This window comes from Trachurus trachurus (genome assembly GCF_905171665.1).
Source record: "Trachurus trachurus genome assembly, chromosome: 18".
Taxonomy (NCBI): Eukaryota; Metazoa; Chordata; class Actinopteri; order Carangiformes; family Carangidae; genus Trachurus; species Trachurus trachurus.
This window is the reverse complement of record NC_139909.1, coordinates 12,985,111-13,003,351: the sequence shown is the minus strand read 5'-3', so window position 1 is coordinate 13,003,351 and position 18,241 is coordinate 12,985,111. Positions and strand designations below refer to the sequence as shown.

Here is an 18,241-nt window from a genome sequence, read left to right as displayed (position 1 = left end):
TAACCTCTACTAATATATATATATATATATATATATATATATATATATATATATATATATATATATATATATATGTACATTTTCTGTTTATATTATGGACATGTTATACATATGAATTCCCTATATATCCAATGTCAATGTCAATTTTATTTATATAGCACATTTCATATACATGTGAGTGCATTTCAAAACAAAAGCCATCGTGTTAAGACAAACAAACAAAAAAACTAATTAAAAGCTTGTGAGAACAGATATGTTTTCAGATTACACTTAAAAGAAGATATTGTTGGAGATGAGTTCAATGGGTAAAGAGTTCCACAGTGTTCGTTCGACCATAATAACTAAAAGCACCTTGAGCTCCACCCCAACACCTTTCAATATAGGTGGCTATTATATACAGAAAGGTCCAAAGAATAAGAAGATAATAATATTTTAGTATTGATCTGAAAACAAATTGTCACATACAGATACAAATATTGTGAACATGTATGGTCACAACATCTAATACCAAATAAAATTGGTCATATAGGGATTTTTTAAAAATATATAATTTATATGTACATTCATAAATTGGGCGGCAGTGGCTCAGGCGGTAGAGCGGGTCGTCCAATGATCAGAGGGTTTGCGGTTCGAATCCCGCTCTGTCCCGGTTGCCGTAGTGTCCTTGGGCGAGAAACCTTACCCACCTTGCTCCTGATGGGTCGTGGTTAGCGCAGAATGATGTGAATGCGATGTACTGTAAAGCGCTTTGGGTATCGTTACAGGTATAGTAAAAGCGCTATATAAATACAGACCATTTACCATAAATTGTACTGTAGATATTTCATGTATGCTATAACATGCATCTTCATATATCCAGAAGATGTATACTATGTGATAGTAATGGGTGGCATAGATGTCAACATCGCTATTTATATAGGGACATATATACTGTATGATAACTGTCTGTATGGGTCGACTAGAATTGGTTAAAATGAAACTGTTTGGTCCTCGCATTATAATTTAAAATAAACTTTCCAGCTGTTGTCAGATGAACTTTGGGAGGTTTCAGTGATCACGATGTCGTACATACATACATGCAGCAGCAGCAGGTAACGTGACTTCCTTCCTCTCTCTCACCAGGAGGTTATAACCTGGCCAACACGGCTCGCTGCTGGACGTACCTGACGGCCGCCGTGCTGGGAAAGACTCTGTCCTCCGAGATCCCAGACCACGAGGTACCACAACACACACACACACACACACACACACACACACACACACACACACACACACACACACACACACACACACACACACACACACATTCCCTCACCGCCGTGGCTGTAGTCACCACACACACATTTACATATTCCCACATGGTCACAAATACAAATGTGCTCATTCATCGCACTGTCACACAAAACGAAGCCACACACACACACACTCACTCACACACGCACATATAAAAAAACGCAAACACACCCCCTTGTGTTCGCCGTCTGCTGAGTCACTCTGGCTAATCAAAGATGGCCGCCTTCTTCTCAATAAAGGGGTTTGTCTCCAGGTGAGTCAGACAGTGTAAGTGGAGAGAGAGGGAGAGAAGGGCGGCGGTGTTGACAATTCCTCTCTGTCCACCTCGTCCAACACCGTCTCCTCTCTCCGCTCCGCTCCGTTCCTGCCAGACAGGTGAATTAGAAACTAAATGGAGCAGGGCGGCTCCGTTATGGCCACAAATCATCATCCTGATTATTTTAATCAGTATTGAGATTTACTCATTGTTGCATTTATTGAACTTTTTGGATTGAAAAACCAAAGTAAAAACTAAATAAAGTTATGATAAATGAGTCGAATTCAAAACAAAGAGCAGTATATAGGGTTCCTACGAAGTATGGAAAAGTATGGAATTTGATTTTATACATTTCCAGGTCTGGAAAGGTACGGAAAATGGAAACTATTGTACGGAAATATACTGTATTTATCTTATATACCTCTCTGGGTTTGGTCTTTGTATTTGGGAAAATTATGTTGTATGCGCTATTGTACCTAGCTGTAATCTTCTGGAAATTATTAGGTTACATAATGGCATACACATTCAGAATAATGAAAACAAATGTTAAATTGCATAATTTATTTACATGATACACATCTAATCACTCAAATGTCACGAATTATTTGAATTATTTTCACAGAGAAGTCTGAAAATTAGGGTTTGGAAAATGTATGGCATTTTGAAATGTCAAATGTGTAGGAACCCTGTGTATTACTATGTAGTTTTTCCTGTTATATCAATATAGCAGAACAGGACATGGTCATGGTATCTCCTGACTTTATATAAAAGCAGCAAACTGCTCAAAATAATACACAAATGGATATTATTAAGATTTTACTGCTACTTTTATTGTTCTAGACCTTAAACCACTTATGTTCTGTAAGGAAAAAAACCCACAATTCCTCTGCTCCTTTATTTTTTCATCATATATCCTCAGTTAATAGATGCTCTGTCCATTTTAGATTGACTTTAAAAGCAAACACACAAATCGTGAGTTCACTGCATCATTTCAGATTTGGATGAGTCAGAGATGCAGGATGCAACATCGCTGTGGAAATAATAAAAATGCAGCATTCACTTAAACTGCTCTCGGCTCCTGTGCTGCTGCTCTTCCAAACTGACAATAATCCCCTGCAGGTACCACACCGACGGTCGATGCTGCACCTCAAACAACCTCTAGTGCCGCTTTAACAGCATTATCAAACATCAACATTTCGAGCCGTGCTCCAATTTAAAAAAAAATCAGATGATTATGAACCATGTAAACAACTTAAACTGGGATTTAATCTGGTTATTCTCTGCAATTAGGTCATGGCGTGAGATGTAAACAAAAACCACCTATTGGATTAGATTTTAGCGAAGAGGAGGGAGGGAAATGCCTCGGTAATTTCTGTTTGTGAAAGAAAGGACATGTGACCATGTGACTGGTAAATCAAATAGACTCATCCTCTCTCCAAATAGAAATCAGTAGACCCATCTGTCTTTTCGTGCTCCTATATTCACACACACACAAAGAGTCTCTTTCTCCAGCCACTGATTTTTGGACCTTGTCTTGGTCAAATGTAATGAATAGCTGTGTGTGTGTGTGTGTGTCTGTGTGTGTGTGTGTCTGAGTGAGTGTGAGATGAAGGTACCTCTTGTTTCTCCTCGTCAGCGTCCAGTGGCCCTAAATAGCCTTTGACCTCATTAAGGAGCACTCACTGAAAACAAAGCAACTATCAGTGCAAGCAGCTGCCTAAGATGATGATGACGAGGTCGAGGATACACACACACACACACACACACACACACATATACACATGCACAGACGCACACACACACACATTTTCCCTATAAATCAAAAATGGAACAACTGAACCAGCTGTTTCAGTTTTATATGATATTGTACTTCTTATTGGCTTCTTTTTCCCCGTTTATTGGATAGGACAGATCAAGTTGGAAGGTAAATCTCTACCAAAGTCATAGCACTACACAACTTTACACAGATGTGTGTGTGTTGTGTGTGTGTGCGTGTGTGTGTGTGTGTGTGTGTGTGTCTTTGTGGCTCTGTCCGAGCCCGTTGTGCTCGATAAGAGGGGCATTTATCCATGATGACCAAGCAAAGCTGAAGTTCCAGCGACACAGGGAACAAAAACTACCTTTGTACCCCTCTGTGTGTGAGAGCGAATGTGTGTGTGTGTCCATCCACCCTTGTGCTCTACTGTAGACGAGACCACATGAATACACACATTCATTAAAGTCAGATAATGCACTGGTCTATTTTATTTTTTTTTGTATTTCAGTTTTTTGATAAATTACTGATAAAATGGAGGAAACAAGAGTCCGACTGTTTGCTAAGAAGAAGAAATTGAGTGTTTTCATTAATAAAATAAGACTCATGTAGGAGTAAAATCAGTTTTTAAATTTGTTTTCATTTTCCAAATGTTTCCTTGTAAGAAACAAGTGCCTGTCAAACTATAATAATAAATGGTGCTTCGTCTCGTTTACAGCGTCGAGAAACAGGCACTTCAAACAGCTCCAGTTTGTTTTATCTGCTCAAATTCTAATCTACACAAATTTGTTTTGGTTTAATCGAGTTGTAAATATTTACTTAGACCAGTTTATTTTCAATTAAATCTACCGTATTTTTTTCGAGAGTGAGTATGCAGTTTTTTTTTTGGTGTGTACTTGGCTAAACGGCTAAAAATAGTAGTCTTAAAAACACAATCATCAGTCAGAGTTGGCCCGTCACATCAACAATAGTGCTGTAATATTCCCTGATTACCAGACAAAATATTACACTGCAGATAACCCACACAATGGCGTGCTGCTATCACACCTATTATACTGCAATATCTAATAAAAACACAAGTAAAAGTGGCTTTTGTAGAGGCTCCAGAGTCATTAACCTTCCCAGTTGACTTGTATTGTCCGTTACTGGTTAGCTGATACACGTTTGACCTCCACTATTGTGGAGCCAATCTACATGTGAATCAGAGGGCAACGGTATGAGGTCTGCTAAGAATAGATATAGAGGTCAGCGGTTAGTTTGTGTCTCTGATTGGGCGGGCACTGCGGATTGTCTTTATATCCTACTTTGTTTTTAGCTAATTGCTTTACCAAGAACATTTATGTGTTCTTTATGAGTTACACAAGAACACAGACAGTATCATTATAAATGAGTCAAACAAATGACACCTTTCACTCAAAGATTAGAGAATAATGTGGCAACTTTTGGATTAATATCATCATCATGGGCATGGCACATTCAACTCCAAAATACATTGATCTTCTGTTATATTCCTAATCTATGTGAAATTAAAACTCAGTTTTCAGTTAGATTTGGGATTATTAGCCACCAAAGACACCATGAGATGATAGTTAGCTAACAAGTTAGTGTGCTAAAGGCTATATAGACATATAAATGAACAAGCTAGCATTGTAATCGTTAGCCCTGACATGCCAACATGTCAACAACACAAATGTTATTAACATTAAAACAGTTACACACCAGCAATGTCAAAAATGCTTTAAAAACATTTTAAATTTTAGCTTTTAAAAATGCTAATTGGTCAAATGCTAATAAGCTAATATTCCAAATACTACATGCTAAGTGTTAGTATGTTAACACAACAATTATAAAGTTTTAAATCATGACCAATAATATTGTTTTGGTGTGTATTGTTTTGTAATATTTCGTGTTACATGCCAAAAGTTAGCTTGTTGAAATGCTAATAGAAGATACGTTACTTTCCCAACAACTTTCCTAAATCATGTGAGTTATGATCGTGGCTTGTCAGAATAATGTTTTGGAGTATTTGACACTTTTAACATAGTAGTATAGATGATAGACAGTTGGCTTTGCCACTGTAATGTCTGATGAACAGTTGGAGCTCTGCATCTGCCTTCCTTCCTCATAATTCAACCTGCACCACCCCAAACCCCATCCTCTTCTCCAAATTCTGTTTTCGGTCATTTCCCAGCAGCTGAGTTCCTCCCAGCCTCGCTGTGGTTTGATAAAAACAAACCACAGATCCAAACTTCCTGCGGCCGCCCCTGCGCCGCAGTGGGAAAACACACATACCATGTACTCACAACGTTGCTGGTGTGAATCCAGCTCTTATTCTTTGTCACACACTGTATCTCTCCGCCTATCTGTTGCTCTTCTCCTTCCTGTCTCCAATGTGCCCATAAAGCACAAGCTATAATATATGCAAAAAATACTCGTACATGGAAACTGGAGAATTGATTTGCTTATATTTGTAGAGTCGGGTTGTGGTTCCATAATCCCTTCAGTCCTTCCAGAGAATCCCTTATCATCTCTTACCTCGGGTTGTTTGGGAGCCAAAACGTACGATTAGCTTTCCAAATGTCCATCTTGGATATTTTTTTTTTTTTAAGTTTCATGAAAAACTCTACTGGATATATTGCTGATGAGACCCTAATCTAGGGCTACCTTATGTGATTCCAACTGATCCAAAAGGCTTAAGCTTAATTTCTTTAATCAGCACTTCAATAACAAATCTAAAAGACAAATGTGTATCATTGTCTTTTATGACAATTCAGAGAACGGCCTCTGACGAACATCTAGCTCATAGGGCTCTGTCTTGGATATCCAGCAGCACTGAGGTTAGGCCAACTGTCAAACAGAAATAAAAGAAAGTACCATCTGGCAAAACCATTATTTTATGAAGGATAAACAAAATAAAACTAAACCAGAAGGAGCAGCCAGCAGATTTGTGGTGCATCTGCAAACCCTCTATTGCTGTGACCACAGAATGGTCAAATAAGAGCAGCTTCAAGGGGTTTTTGTTTCTCTTGTACGTTTTAATATTTGAAGTGTTTTCGTCTTCTCTGGATGGCAGACGGCAACAAATTACTCAAAATAAGGACAAAGGGGAAGGCCTGTGACGTGACTGAGCTTGTACATAGACTTTAAACATGTGACGCTTGGTAGTGCAGGGTCCTTTCGTTTGTTTCGTTGCATTTGAAAAACTGCCTGGTAGGATCTTTCTAGGATTTCCAGTTTTCAATCAGTTGGGCAATAGATTTTGGCATTGCATCATTTTCTCCTGAGTGGACATTGATTTAGAGTAATGGAACCAAGCTGTCCTGTCAACCTCTGTTGCTGTGCAAACACTTGATGACTGTAGACAGATACTAAACAACTTCTTGGACCAGGTAAAGCACACAGACCCATGAGCCGTAGCCAAACGGCGTCCACGTTGCCCAACTGCGTGCCTGAAATCCTCCTGTCTCCTGGAAACCCAACAGAAGTAAATACAAATGTGTGTCTGTCTCAGAGTCACACAGGAAGGGAGGACGTCTCTGGTCCCAGATTGGCAGCGGGGAAGCGTCCCGCCTCTTTACTTCCTCTCTTCCTGTCTGCAGCCACTTCCTGTCCTACCCCACGCTGCCGTCAGGGATGTGTCGGCTCCCAGAGCCACGGGCTCAATCACCGGAAACATCGTCCGAGTAGAGTGTTCATGTCCAGACCTGGGGAAATTTGTCTATTTACAAAATAGCATAGAAAAATGTCCTGTGAAGACGCTGATTATTACATTATCCTCATCTTCCTCCATTCAAAATGATTCTTCTGTAGAGTATTGACAGATGTTGTGTCAGGGAAAGTGTTTGGCGAATGTTGGGATGTACCAACAATGAGCCAAAAGAGTCAGTTTCCTGTTCTATTTCCCTTCAGGGAGTCTTGTCTATGTTGCAATTATCTTCTTAATGCAGCAGTGTTTCAGGTTCATGGACAGGGTTTATCCTAGAGGAGTTGAATCATTTAGTTCAATTTTTTCACTGGCCTTTTATTTGTTAAAAAAACAGCTTACGGTATTATTTTTTTTTTTACATTTTACTACATTTTCTCTGTTCTCAGTTACATTTGTGGTTGCCTATAGAACTAGATAGTATCTATACATGTACAAGTGTGTATGTGTATAAAATTTGCAGTGACTCGGTATTGGAAAATTGAGCCCAATGGGGTTGGGGCTAGCTGGTTAGCATGCTAACTTCGGTAGAAGAATAAACGATAGAAATGGAAGCAGAACAAGGTTGTTCTCCGCTACTCAGAGCAGCTTTTTGCAACTAAAGGACTAAAGTTTGATACTGAACTGAAATCTTTCTTCGAGACAGGTTATGTAATCGGCTGCTAATGCTAACGTTAGCTGTGCAGCAGTATTAAAACTTATAAATAGCTCTTTTGACGGTAAAGTTTAGATGTATTAAGCTGTGTCTGCTGGCATTTATAATGTTTTGCAGTTGCCAGGTAGTAATTCACTTAAACAACAACTAAACTTCAGTATCTCACCAAAAGGAAAATGATTTTATCCCAAAATGGATCCAGATTATGTACTAAGGAGATGCAGATTGATGCAATGTTGTTATTGTGTTTCATCAACCCGAGTATGTTGAGAAAACAAGCCGAGAAACTAAATTATTGGATAAATAAGTTGTTAGAGTTGGGGTTATCATTAAATCACACACAAACAAACATTTACACAGTAACACTGGGTCAGGGACGGAAGGAAAATGTACGTGTTACTCAATGAGCTGCACTGGGCCTGAATCAGATCCCCTGGGTTTCCTTTCATTTTTCCCAACAAACACAATATTACTATTTGTGGGGTTCCCTGCCTTAAAAGGAAAAGTGACAGATAAGGCTGATGGGATGATGAAAAGGTATGGAGGGTGAGACAGAGTCCAACAGCAGCAGAGAGAGAGAGAGAGAGAGAGAGAGAGAGAGGCGTACGTGCGTTATGTGACTGCGACTTTGGGCATTGGGCCGTTTTTCTTTCCTTGTTGAAAACATTTATTAGATAGCAGCTTGATAGCAGACGCAGGCCATTTGTTTTCCGAGACGTTTTCCCCTCCGCTGTGCAGCTCGGCGTCCTTCATAGCTGGAGATCCTGCTGATCGCTGTAAAAACAAACATGCACTCACACACGCACACACACATGTATTACTGTCCACAGTCTGACGCATGCACTTGGACACACACTTGGACTTTCTCACTATAGTACATTTTCCTTTTAACTCACACACTCACTTGAATAAACACAAACATGTACACATACAAAAATGTTCTCCATCTTTAAAAAAAAATATTTTTTAAAGTACATATTCAGTATTATAAATGATATTTCTATTATTTGGCAACTATTACTAATACTTTCATCCCCACTCTTACCACTGCTGTTATTACCATTACTTTTATAGTTACTACTAGATACCGCTACTAGAATTTATGTTTACTAGTATAACTACACAGCTTTTTCTACCATTGCAGTCACTATTATCATCATGCTGTTTACTATAAAACTAATAATAATGACCGATTAATTGTATTTTCATCGTCATCGCAACACGAACATGCTTGATAAACTTTGCATCGCAAAAGGTTGCCTGATATGCGATAAGTGAGGAGAGGGTTAAATTAACTTTCTGTATACTTGATTGATTATTCATACGATATTAGTTCAATAAAAGTACATCTGAAATATTTTTTTCTATTATTCTCGGTGTTTCAGGGTATCTTTCATCTATTCAAGCAGAAAGATATATGGTTAAAATGCAAAAAGTAGAAAAACACGCACATCCCAAAAAATTGTAGGCCTGGGTGCTGGACTAGAAGGTAAATACTCAATGAAAAGAAAGGGAAGTCCGCACACCAGAGATGGCTCCCATCAATTTATTGTGTAACGTTTCGGTGCAAGCCCTTCGTCAGACATCAAGGGAAAATGCACACTTAGATATTTGCATTCATCGCAAGTCATATCGTCGCACATCACATTATTGAAAAGTGTCATCGAACATTTTGCTCATATCATGCAGGCCTTAAAGCAGAAGTGAGTGATCCGGTCGTTTTCGCTAATGCTGCGTTCCAGACAGGCTTTTGAAATCATAAATTACAGCTTCAAGTCACAACTTACGTCTTTGTAGCGTTCCAGGCAACCCACTCGTGTTTTTCCGACCTGTTTTACCGGTGAAAGTCACTATAACGGCCACTCGTAACTTCCGACCCGTGAAATCGTACCAGTACGTCTTTTTGTACAGTCTATGTACCAGATCGAACTGGTACGACTTCACAGGTCGGAAAAAAACGAGTTTCCTTGAACGCACCATAACAGTCCTCGTCCCTACGTCGCCACATTCACGCCGTCCCTTGGCTGCACACACAGCCCTGCATGCCGTTCTCTCTCCTCATTGGATAAAAACTGTAGGATACGATAAATGTTTTCTCCTCGGCTCAGAGCAGAGCAGAGGGACTGACAGACCCGTGATTCAGACCAAACACTCTATGTAAGTGATTGCTGTCGGAAGATATAACTATTTAAGACTTATATTAACACAAATATATCACTTACTTCTGCTTTAAATATACTTATATATAACTGTGTTATTACAGCTACAACAGCTGTTAGTACAACAACTTCTAATCCCACCACTGTGTCTTCTGCCCATGCTCCAGTGGTTATTCAAGTACAAGTTCTGTTATTGTGACATTTAACTAGTAGCGATGCCGCGTATTTGTTTTGAATGTCGCTTTGATGAGGCTGTACAAACAGAGCAAAAACACACAAATAACGATAAGCATCTGCGCTGATAGTGTTTATCAGACTTTATTTTCGCTGCTGTGAAGACGCTGATTCGTGCACACAAACACACACACACACACATTGCGGCGCGCTCTGGTCGGATGCCAGCGTTTCTCCTAGAAACCAGCTCATGCGGACGGTGAGTGATGGGCAGCGGGGTCCATGTTAAGGACCATGGTAAATAAGCGAGGACCTTTCTGCTATTTATCTCCCCGTGTGTAGTGTGTGTGTGCGTCTCTGCCGGAGACACTGGAGCCAGTCAGTGGGTATTTTCTGTCTCTTGACCTTGTCCAGGTGATGTAGATGTTCTGCGTCACTGGACCGCTGCACTAAAAAATCTCTCATTTATCATGAGTCATTTTGTCTGTTTCACATGCTGCTCGCTTCACTGCACCCCTCCTCTCCTCTTCTTCCTCTTCTTCCTCTCCTCTGACTCTACAGCAGCCCGTCGTCTACAGGGTTTCAGGAATAATATGAAAACGTTATGGAGATATGATATAAAAATGAGTGTTTCTTTAAGGAGTGTCTGCACCTCTCTCTTCCTCACTTCCTCTCTCTCTTCTCCCCATGTTCATCCAAGCCAAACAAGCAGGCAGCAGGAGACTGTGTGTGTGTGTGTGTGTGTGTGTGTGTGTGTGTGTTGTATGCATGGTATGTGTGTGTGTGTGTGTGTGTGTGTGGCTGGACAGCAGGAGACAGAGCACTGGGTTCATGGGAATACATTGCGGGTGTGCATGTTGTGAGAGCCCTGCTCATGCTCAGCACCTCACAGGGCCTCCCATCAGCCAGCTGAGGCAGAGGGGAGGGGTGGTGAGGGGGCGGTACTACCCCAGGTGTCAGCAATCCACAGGACAATCAGGTGATTGCCAGCCTTCATATACCCTGCAGAAGCAGAGGAGAGGTTGGCTGGACTGGAGCAGTGAACAGAGCAGGAGCACGAGGAGAAATCACTGAGGAGAAAGCAAACAGGTCAGTGGGAAACTTCACCCTCCACTAACCTCTGGTCTCTTTTGTTTCCCTCTCGCTCTGACCAGGAGAGCCAGTACCGAGCCCCCTGAGCGGCCACCAAGCCGAGGAAGATTTCAGTTGTTTGTCGTCCCTCACCCCTTTTTTCAGTTCCCCTCCCCACCCCCCACCTGTTAAGAATAAAAGACCCCAAGTGGGCTTCACCGCAACGCTGTGTCCAGTCCCTTCTGTTCCTCTCTGGCTACCCACTGCTCACTCGCACGGCCAAGCGGCCACATATGGTGGAGAATGCGGGCATGCTGATCCTCGCAATCTGTGGGTAGACTGAGTGTGAGCATGGAGGAGACATTGAAAGCCATTCTGGCAACCCAAGCCACCTTGCAGACAGCCGTAACCGAACTGTGCAAGTTAACAGCTAGAAGAGGTCCCCCGGAACGACAGCCAAAAGATGTGCTGACCAAGCTGACGGGGGATGATGACGTTGAATCTTATATGGCCCTGTTTGAGAGGGTCGCCGTGCGAGAGGGCTGGCCAAGAGCCGAGTGGGCGCATATCCTGATGCCCTTCCTGACTGGTGAAGCACAGAAAGCCTGCCGCGACCTTTCAGCAGCCGACGCTGCCCACTATGATCGAGTAAAAACCGCCATTTTGGCCCAGTATGGACTTAGCCTTCCAGCCCGAGCGCAGAGAGTGCATGATTGGACCTACAATCCCGCTCTTCCAGCCCGGGCCCAAGTCATGACCCTACTACGTTTCACCCGGAGCTGGCTGGAGGAAGTGGCCGGGCCACCGATTGTGGACCGGGTGGTAATTGACCGATGCCTCCGGGGACTGCCCCCCGACACCAAGAGGTATGTTGCCCAGCAGGGGGCCCCCACTTTGGACAATTTGGTAGCCCTATTGGAGAACCACAAAGTAATGGGGGGCCTCATGCGGTCAGAGAGTAACCGTTCAACTAATCCCAAAATCAAGGGCGAGAGGGAGATGGGGAGCAAGGTGGTCAGCCCCCCAGCCGGCCGACTGTTCCCTGGATGGGCTGGACCGACAGCCCAACGAGCCCCACCATTTGCCGTACCCCGATGTTTCACCTGTGGCAGGGAAGGACACTTCGCCCGAGAGTGCCCCGGTCGGGAGGAATCAATGCCCACAGCGGGAACCTCTGAAGGCAAAGCTTTCTACTGCCAACACCTCACCACCTGTTGGGCCCATGAGGGAGCACCGGCCCCGAAGTTTCCTGTGAAGATTGCTGGGAAGGATACCGAGGCACTTTTGGACTCCGGAAGTATGGTCTCCCTCATCAGACCTGAATTTGCCAGCACAACAATGGGAGCAGAGATCCCTGTGTCATGTATCCATGGGGAAACACGGAGGTATCCAACCTCCATCATCAAGGTGATCACGCCACGGGGCCCCTTCACTCTACAGGCGGGGGTCGTCGAACAACTTCCAGTCCCTGTCCTGGTTGGGCGAGACAGCCCCCTCTTCTCGCTTTACTGGCCAGGAAGAAACCAGAAACCCAAGGGGAGGATCCGGAAGCGACCCCTGGAGACCAAAAGATCGGCTATAACCCAACCGGCGCTGGCAGGTGAGCCCCCCGATGGCAGTGCAGCCGAGACCAGTGAGGACGACGCCGGTGAGGGTGTCAATGATCAGTCCATGGTCACAGTGCAGGAGGGGCCCCTGGAGGATATAGGGTCAGATGAAGGCTTCTCGCAATTTCCTGAAGCTGAAATGGATGGGGGACCTAGGTTGGGCCGGTTTGGCTCGGCGCAGCTCCAGGACCCCAATCTGGCCCAGGCTTGGAGGGATGTCCAAGTGATCGAGGGCCAAAACCAGGAGGGGGTGAGTCAAGTGTCTTTTCCACATTTCATGGTGAAAAATAAACTGTTGTATCGAGTCTCCCAGAAAAATGCTGAAGTGTGTGAACAGTTGGTTGTCCCAAAAACATATGTCTCAAAAGTTTTATATCTAGCCCACACCCACCTCCTAGGGGGGCATCTGGGGAGAGAGAAGACCTATGAACGGATTCTCAGCCGCTTCTACTGGCCGGGGGTCAAGAGAGCTGTGGAGGAGTACTGTAAACACTGTGCCGAGTGCCAAACCAACGCCCCAAAGGTAACATACAGAAATCCACTCATACCTCTACCCATTATCGAAACCCCATTTAGTAGGATTGGTATGGACATAGTGGGGCCCTTACCAAAATCTAGCCGGGGTCACCGCTATATTCTGGTCATACTGGATTATGCCACCCGATATCCTGAGGCCATTCCCCTGCGCACTGCAACTGGGAAGGCAGTGGCTAGGGAACTGTTCCTGCTCTTCAGTAGAGTGGGCCTGCCAGAAGAGATCCTGACAGATCAGGGATCCTGCTTCATGTCTGGGGTGATGAAAAGGATGTGTCAACTCCTGAAGGTAAGACAGATCAGAACCTCTGTCTACCACCCACAGACGGATGGATTAGTTGAAAGGTTCAACAAAACACTAAAGCATATGCTACGCAAAATAATAGATGTGGATGGTAAAAACTGGGACCAGTTGCTGCCATATGTTCTTTTCTCTGTCCGTGAGGTCCCACAGGGTTCCACCGGGTTCTCCCCCTTCGAGCTGGTGTATGGACGCCGACCTCGAGGCCTGTTGGACCTGGCCAAAGACGCTTGGGAAGAACAACCCCCCACTCAGCGCAGCATCGTGGAACATGTGGAACAAATGCATCACAGAATGACTCAAGTCTGGCCTCTGGTGCGGGAACACATGGAACGGGCCCAAACCCAGCAGGCTCACGTGTACAACCGGAGGGCGCAGGTGAGAACATTCCAACCGGGAGACAAAGTGATGGTGTTGATCCCCACTAACGATTGCAAGTTTTTGGCAAAATGGCAGGGACCTTATGAAGTAATGGAACAAATGGGACCGGTAAATTATCGGGTCAGACAGGTTGGTCGCAGGAAGGGCCAGCAACTGTATCACATCAATCTGCTGAAGCCCTGGCACGAACCGGTCCCTATCCCCACCAGCGTCCTGGCCGCCACTCACCCCCAGATCACAACCCCTGTGAGACTGGGTGATCAGTTGTCTTCCAGGCAGGTCCAAGAGGTCCAGGAGCTCCTGGCCAAAAGCAAAGATGTCTTTTCAGAGACCCCCGGCCAGACAACGCTCATCGCCCATGACATATGTACGGAGCCAGGGAAAACGGTAAGACTGCGACCTTACCGCATCCCAGAGGCACGACGGGGAGCCATCAGGAAGGAGGTGAGAAAAATGCTGGACCTTGGGGTGTTGGAGGAGTCGCACAGTGCCTGGTCCAGCCCCATAGTCCTCGTGGGGAAACCAGATGGGAGCATCAGGTTCTGCAACGATTACAGAAAGTTGAATGAAATATCACAGTTTGACACGTACCCTATGCCCCGTGTAGACGAGCTGATCGAGAGGCTGGGGCCGGCCCGGTTCATCTCCACCCTGGACCTGACCAAAGGGTATTGGCAGGTGCCACTCACTCAGCAAGCAAAGGAGAAGACCGCCTTCTCGACACCAGATGGCGCCTTCCAGTATCGAGTCCTCCCATTTGGCCTCCATGGAGCCCCAGCCACGTTTCAGAGGCTCATGGACAAGGTCCTCCGGCCCCATCAAGACTATGCTGCAGCATACATAGATGACATCATTATACACAGTATCTCATGGAAAGATCATCTGCAGCGCCTGGAAGCAGTTATCCAATCCTTACGCGAGGCAGGACTCACAGCCAACCCAGGGAAGTGCTCTTTGGCCTTGGAGGAGGCAAATTACCTGGGGTACACTGTGGGGCGAGGGAACGTCAAGCCACAGGTGAAGAAGACAGACGCTATTGCAACGTGGCCCCAACCCCAGACCAAACGTCAGGTGAGGACCTTCCTGGGGTTAGTGGGTTACTACCGACAGTTTATCCCTAACTTTGCCTCCCTAGCAGGGCCCCTCAATGAGCTGACGAAAAAAGGGGCGCCCAACCAGGTGAAGTGGACGGAACAGACTGAGCAGGCCTTCAGGGCTTTGAGAACAGCCCTCTGCAGCGAACCCGTGCTCCATACCCCAGACTTCAGGAGGAGGTTCGTACTGCAGACAGACGCATCCATGGTAGGCCTGGGGGGGGTCCTGTCCCAAATCCATGAAGGGAGTGAATACCCCATAACCTTTGTGAGCCGTAAACTGCTTCCCCATGAGAAGAATTATGCGACCATAGAGAAGGAGGCCTTGGCTGTTAAGTGGGCGGTGGAAAAACTCCGTTACTATTTACTGGGGCGGGAGTTCACGTTGGTCACTGATCATGCTCCATTAAAGTGGATGGCCAACAATAAAGACAGAAATGCCAGAATAACCCGTTGGTTTTTGCACCTGCAGGATTTCCGCTTTACAGTTGAACACAGGGCTGGAAGGCTACACGGAAATGCTGATGCCATGTCCAGGAGGGATGACTGCTGGTGGACCGCCGCTCCCCCGGATGGTGGGGAGCTGAGGGGGGGGGTATGTGAGAGCCCTGCTCATGCTCAGCACCTCACAGGGCCTCCCATCAGCCAGCTGAGGCAGAGGGGAGGGGTGGTGAGGGGGCGGTACTACCCCAGGTGTCAGCAATCCACAGGACAATCAGGTGATTGCCAGCCTTCATATACCCTGCAGAAGCAGAGGAGAGGTTGGCTGGACTGGAGCAGTGAACAGAGCAGGAGCACGAGGAGAAATCACTGAGGAGAAAGCAAACAGGTCAGTGGGAAACTTCACCCTCCACTAACCTCTGGTCTCTTTTGTTTCCCTCTCGCTCTGACCAGGAGAGCCAGTACCGAGCCCCCTGAGCGGCCACCAAGCCGAGGAAGATTTCAGTTGTTTGTCGTCCCTCACCCCTTTTTTCAGTTCCCCTCCCCACCCCCCACCTGTTAAGAATAAAAGACCCCAAGTGGGCTTCACCGCAACGCTGTGTCCAGTCCCTTCTGTTCCTCTCTGGCTACCCACTGCTCACTCGCACGGCCAAGCGGCCACAATGTGTCTGTGTGTTAAGCAACTACTCTCATGTTGAGCTCAGTTGAGACCGGAGGTAAGACACAGAACCCATCGCAGTTAATTAGAAACAGACACACACACACAAATACACACACATGTATATATATATATATATATATATATCAAAACGAGGCCTCACCTTTGCATAACACCCATGGAAATTCACACAAACACACGTACAAACACTCTTTGTCTGCGTTTACGACAAGCAGGGGATCTCGATCCAGTCGTGAGTCGTTAAATATTCAACCATGGACTGTAAATAAAGAAAGACGTCGCCCACAGGTTTGAGAACAGTCACGTTGAAGCTGCTCTGCTGTTGTCATCTTGGCCGTCCCTGACTCGGCCCGACTCCAGACTAATGGACAAACAGTGCTGAGGGGTGTGTGTGTGTGTGTGTGTGTGTGTGTGTGTGTGTGTGTGTGTGTGTGTGTTTGGATACCAGACTTTGGGTTTGTTCACCGCCTGTCACTCAGAGCGACCACACCCGAACTATAGAGAATTTTAGGCCATAATGAAATTTTAATAAGCGAGTTATGTTCAGACAAAAGCTGAGACAGATTGTCATGGTCATCTGGAGAAGTGCTGTTTTTGGTACTTCGTTGTTTGACCTAATTTTTTCAGCCTCGCAGGCTCCTGATTGGTTCAACCTGGTGGTGGAACGAGCGAGTACGTAAATGAGCAGCTGAACCTCCTCTTCTAACGCACTTAAAGGGATACTTCAACATTTTTGCCAAATTGGCCCATTGCCATAATCCCTATAGTTATAGCAGTAGGGTCGTTACCTTTAATTGTCGGTGCAAGCTATTTTTAGAACGGCGGAGCAGAGCTGCGAGCTGCTCAGAGCTACGCTACGGAGGCTAATGGGATTTCTTGGTTTCCCTCATCAAACTCATCAAATACACAATCCAACAACTCCAAAACGCTCTGGTGGACAAGTTGTGACCTGCACATTCACCACGCTATGAGATAATAACAGAACGTTACGAGACGGAGTTGTTTTCGAGGCAAATGCAGAGACTGTTTGCCGAAAAACTGCCCCCAACGGCAACGCACATCAGCAGTTTTGCATGAATTTACCTCAAAAACAACTCTGTCTCGTAACGTTCTGTTATCTCATAGCGTGGAGAATGTGCAGGTCACAACTTGTCCACCAGAGTGTTTTGGAGTTGTTGGATTGTGTATTTGATGCAAATTTGATGATTAAACCTTGCAGTTATTGACTAGACCTAGTGCTGAAGCTTTAGCGACGTCCCTCACTTGATAGGTCTCTTTGGATAAAAGTATTTGCCTTTAAAAGTAAACGAGATGGCCGACATCACATTGGATTTGTTGGAACCAAAGAAAAGCTCAGTTTGCTTGTTGCCGTGCAGCGTTGTCATAAAAAAGCAGGTTCTTCCCCAACAAACTACATCCGACAAGAACAAATCTATGAGCAGAAGTTGTACTGGCATGACTCAACTCAGAGTATTAACATAATCAGTGACGGCTGATAATGGCACATCACTGACGGTTTATCAGAACTGACTGAAAACGAGGAGCTGCTAGCTACACTGCACATTGCTAACGACTATTAGCGTCAGAGCTAATTCTGATCAATAGGACGGATATCCCCTGCTGCACACACGAGGGTGAATTCCCTCTCTCTGACTCACACACTTACAAACAGGACGATTTAACTAAGACAAAGTAGCCTTTGTCTTTCAAGTAAACAAAAGTACACTCCTACTGCGTATTGGCTTGGCTCTGCTGTGCGCGTACATCTGCTCAGGCCTGTGTGTGTGTCTCTGTGTGTGTCTGTGTGTGTGTGTGTTGTCAGCACACCGTCTGATGTCTTCTCTAATGACAACCCGTCTAATCCACTAAAGAGTTTCAATCCAAAACAACATATCCCAGTCATTAAAATGACCGTGGCATCAGTGCAGAAATCATTACAGCATGTCGACCAAATCAGTCCGCCAAACTTAAAGGAGCAGTCTGACATTTTGTAGGATACTCATGTGGTTTGCTGTCAGTGCTGCGAGCCAGACGAGAAGATCAATATCAGTTAAAATGGTGAAACAAATTGTTGATTCATGTGGAAGCCAGTGCTTTTTCTCTCTCTTTCCTTGTAAATCTTTTCTTGGGGCTTTTTTTT

The 18,241-nt window shown here is 44.8% G+C and overlaps 1 protein-coding gene across 1 annotated transcript in view; it reads left to right on the top strand.

The window, feature by feature from the left end:
* Positions 1-18,241, top strand: part of hdac8 (histone deacetylase 8) — a 38,416-nt gene that overhangs the window by 8,626 nt on the left and 11,549 nt on the right. The window contains exon 9 of the mRNA XM_083993249.1: positions 1,123-1,217. Coding sequence (XP_083849375.1) covers positions 1,123-1,217 — 95 coding nt within the window. The remainder of the gene's footprint in view (positions 1-1,122; positions 1,218-18,241) is intronic.